Raw genomic sequence first — 4,107 nt, forward strand, 5'->3', positions numbered from 1 at the left:
TTATAATCAGTGACGCTGTGTACACTGGATGCGACGCGACACGACAAAACCCAACATTAAACTGATGCCTTGTTCTATTTATGATGTACTGACACAAAGTTAAAATGATTTGCAACGGTCGCTTTGTCGTGTCCAGTGTAGAGCTGTTGCTGTGCGACGCGACAACTGTGGTGTCCGGTATAGACATGGTGAGTGAAGCCGAGATCGAGATATGCTTCGTCATATTTTCTGCATTTAGCTTTTGAATGACCAGCACCTGCCTGGATCTGAGCGACTTCATCTATGGCTTTTCTCTTCGCTTTCACAAACCGATCCATCTCCCATTCTAAGTTTGTGACCGAGTGTAATCGCAGTCTCTGCGATTGAAAAATCGTGTTTTTTCATATCGCGATATTATCGCAAATGCAATTAATCGTTCAGCCCTAGACAGATTGAATGATAAATAGAAAAAAAGACAGAACAAACAATATATAGGACAACTAGACTGATAGAACGAACCAAAGAATAATCAATAGAGAAATAGAATGAAAGATAAACAGAAATAAAAAGTCATAAAACGGAAAAACGAACAGAACACATGATCGATAGAACGACAGAACAATATATAGAACAAACAAACAGATAGAATGAACAGTAGATAGAAGTGATCGAATGAAAGAGTTCGACAGAACAAGCAAACAAATTAAAGACAGATCAATAATGATGAACAAACGATAGATAAAGTCAATGATTGATCAAATGATAGATAAAATGACAGAGCAAACGAAAGAAAGATCAATAGACCGAATGATAGATCAATCTATAGATAAAAGGACAGAACAAACAAACAAAAACTTGATCAATAACTAGATAAATCGACAAAGCGAAAGATAGGGCTGGGTATCGAGTTCGATACTTTTTAGGCACCGACCGAATTGCCTCGATACCATCGAGTATCGAAAAACGTCTCGTCGTTCGGTACCAAATTTCGATACCTAAGGGGTTAATCTCATCAGCGTCAGTGAGCCAATAAGCCTGCAGCACTAGCCGGTGTGTTCGACTAGAGCTCAGGAGATGAGTCTTTGAGTTTGTATAAACATCAACAAGCTGAAAAATAAAACCAAAGTTTTTTTGTTAGATAATGTAATCTTGTTAAAATTGATTTCATAAAATTGGTATCGAAAAAAGTATCGTTCAGGAACCGGTATCGAAGTCAAGGTATCGGTATAGAAAATTTTTGAACGATACCCAGCCCTAGCGAAAGATAACTTAATAAACAGACTGTTAGACAATAGAACGAACATCATAACAGAGACAGACAGAATGCGAGGTCTCAGTGACTGACCTGAACAAACAGTGGAATAGTGTTGAGTCCTCTGATGACGATTCTGTTGTGAATGTCTCTTGCTAGAATGTGCAGAGCTCCAGTGCAGCCCTCCACGATCTCCTCCATACGCACACCTTCCTGAAACAACACACACGAAAACTTCATTCACCTATCCATTCTGCAAGAAAATTACTGGATACCTTAACTTGTGCTTATATGGATTAATTGGGTATAAGGGTTTCATTTCAGATTAATGAAATTGCACAATTCAGCAGACATAAAATCCAGACGATCATGTGACCATGACTCACCACAAACTGCTGCTGTGTTCCACCCATGGAGGTACGCCTCTGAGTGTCCTGATGGGCCCTGACCAGAAGCTGCACCAGGCGGGGAATGGCACCCTGCTCTCTGAGCGGGGCGTGGTTGGCGGGGCACAGTGCCAGGTTACGGATCAGCCCGACTGTGGCCTGGGAGAGGAAACGGCATTTAAAAAGTGGTAAAATATACCTTTATGAAAAATAAATGCACAGTGAAAGCCACTAAAATACAGGAGTGATGATCTCATATCACTTCCATACCTTAATGAGAGGCCAATGTGAGGGAGGGTGGAGCAATTTGACCACCACAGGCAGCCCATAGTGCAGCCGCACTGCATTCTGGGCCATCTCTGCATCCTGATGTCTGGATGTGAGGTGACGCAGAGCGCAGATAGCAGGCTCTGTGATGTCCTCTCTGTCTCCGGCACGAAGTACAGTGCGCACAAGGGCCTCGATGCCGCCCACTTGGCATACCATCATCTTGTTCTTGTAGTTGTTGCAGGTGAGGTTGGACAGGATTCCAGCAGCACACGTCACCACGTTGATGTCGTCTGAACCGAGCAACTGGACCAGGGTACCCAAGAGCCCCTCCATGCCCTCCTGTAGAACAGAAAGATCCAGAGTTAATATGTGCTGCTTTATTCAACCCAGAATTTGCATCCATGACAAACTCGATCCAGGTTTTTTTTTTTTTGTCCCGCACACGACCAGCCACAGCCATTCTTAACATTTTACTACACGTTACATGAGGTTGTAAGCCAACCATGAGTGGGTAAATGGTTAAATACACAAAATCATTCCAAAAATGTTTTGATAATTCAATAATTCTGATGCCACAACAACAGCTGGGTGAAATGTACACATAGCGCAGGCATTACAACCAAATGTAGCATCCGTTCATTTGATGTCCTTACTGTGTGGGGTCAGAGCTGGCTACAGCCCCTAAACCCCGTCACAGACAAAGGCAGGAATGACTGTTACCTGCACATCTACTTCTGCTAAAGACGTCTTCTCCATGGAAACAATGGGGAGACAGAAAAAGAGGGCTCATGTAGGAAGAACAGAAGACAGCGTAAAAGAGCTGAGGGAAAGAGACTGATGGATCAGTACCTGTTTGGTGGCGGCGTCTGAGAGATTCCTCAAAGTCCACAAGCAGTTCTGTACCAGTCGCTGACTGGGGTCTGTGAGGTGAAGGCCAAGTGCTTGCATGCCACCTGAAAACAACACGAAGCTTTCATGGTCAACCCATCCTAAATTGTCAGCTCCAACCTTCCACTAAATTGAAGGCAAATGGACTCACCAGCCTCAACGATGGCAGGTTTGTTACTGGAGCAAACTGACAGCACTTTGAGCACTCGACTGGTGGTCCACAACAGTTTCTCATATGTGTAGGTCCTCATGATGTTGACCAGAGCCTGTGGACCTCCGCTGGCCAGAATGATAAGCTGAAAAAACAAAGCAAATTATTGGAGTTAACCCAGGTTAACAATATACCATCAATACTGCACTGCTCAGACGAGTGTAACTTTATTAATAACCAAGGATATTGTGTAAATGCAGCAATATACAAATGTACTATAATATTGTTGGGCTATAATACTCTTAAGCTAATGTTACAGCTTAGTGCGATTATGAAATCACAATGACTGATTTAAATATATGCACTGCATGTTTCACATTTACACACAAGCTCATGATCCAGTGTTCTTTGTCTGTCGGTTCAGAGTAAATGCTGCATCTGCTCTGAGTTTGGGTTGCTTGTAATGTGCATTTGGGAACAACCTGCACCAACAATCTTCTCAAATTTGAACTGAAAAGCGCTTAAAACCAGCTGTTGTCAACAAAAGAGGAGCCTTAGGGGCCGTTCACATGTCGCGCCTAAAAACGCGTGGAAAACGCTAGGAGCACCACTTTCTGCTTTTTTCCAAAGCGTTCAGGCGCTTACGCTCCGGAGGCGTCTGCCGTTGCTAAGCAACCATGACCTACGCTCTTCATGAAGACTCGGAAGTTTCAGCAAAGGATAAATGGATTTGCAGCACTAAAAATCGCTTGCAGTAGCTCTGCTACTAAATTTATTCACAAATGGCTATCCCTGTACAGCTATGATCAGCTGTTCCTTCATCTTGGCTGAGCTTTCAATGTTGTTACGGGAAAGGATGAAGCTGATTGGTTGGTTCTTGTCACATGACCCGCGGTGCGCTTTCGGCATTCTGAAAAGTTGAAATGTTTTTATCTGGATGTGGCACGGACGCGCCTGGAAAAAATTACGCCTGCCGCGTGTCTTCATTTGAAATAACGAACTTGAGCGCGCAAAAAACGCGATATGTGAATGGCCCCTTAAAGGGGTTATATGATGCTGCTAAAAAGAACAGTATTTTGTGTATTTGGTGTAATGAAATGTGTTTATGCGGTTTAAGGTTAAAAAAACACATTATTTTCCACATACTGTACATTATTGTTTCTCCTCTATGCCCCGCCTTT

At 43.0% G+C, this 4,107-nt stretch overlaps 1 protein-coding gene across 1 annotated transcript in view; it reads right to left on the reverse strand.

Moving 5' to 3' along the window:
- Window positions 1-4,107, reverse strand: part of LOC107748497 (catenin beta-1) — a 21,853-nt gene that overhangs the window by 7,605 nt on the left and 10,141 nt on the right. Inside the window, exons 7-11 of the mRNA XM_016563291.1 lie at window positions 2,927-3,071; window positions 2,737-2,840; window positions 1,888-2,226; window positions 1,618-1,776; window positions 1,325-1,444 (exon numbers count right to left, since the gene is read on the reverse strand). Coding sequence (XP_016418777.1) covers window positions 1,325-1,444; window positions 1,618-1,776; window positions 1,888-2,226; window positions 2,737-2,840; window positions 2,927-3,071 — 867 coding nt within the window. The remainder of the gene's footprint in view (window positions 1-1,324; window positions 1,445-1,617; window positions 1,777-1,887; window positions 2,227-2,736; window positions 2,841-2,926; window positions 3,072-4,107) is intronic.

The sequence above is a fragment of the Sinocyclocheilus rhinocerous genome, unplaced genomic scaffold, assembly GCF_001515625.1.
Source record: "Sinocyclocheilus rhinocerous isolate Xijiao unplaced genomic scaffold, SAMN03320098_v1.1 scaffold491, whole genome shotgun sequence".
Lineage (NCBI taxonomy): Eukaryota > Metazoa > Chordata > Actinopteri > Cypriniformes > Cyprinidae > Sinocyclocheilus > Sinocyclocheilus rhinocerous.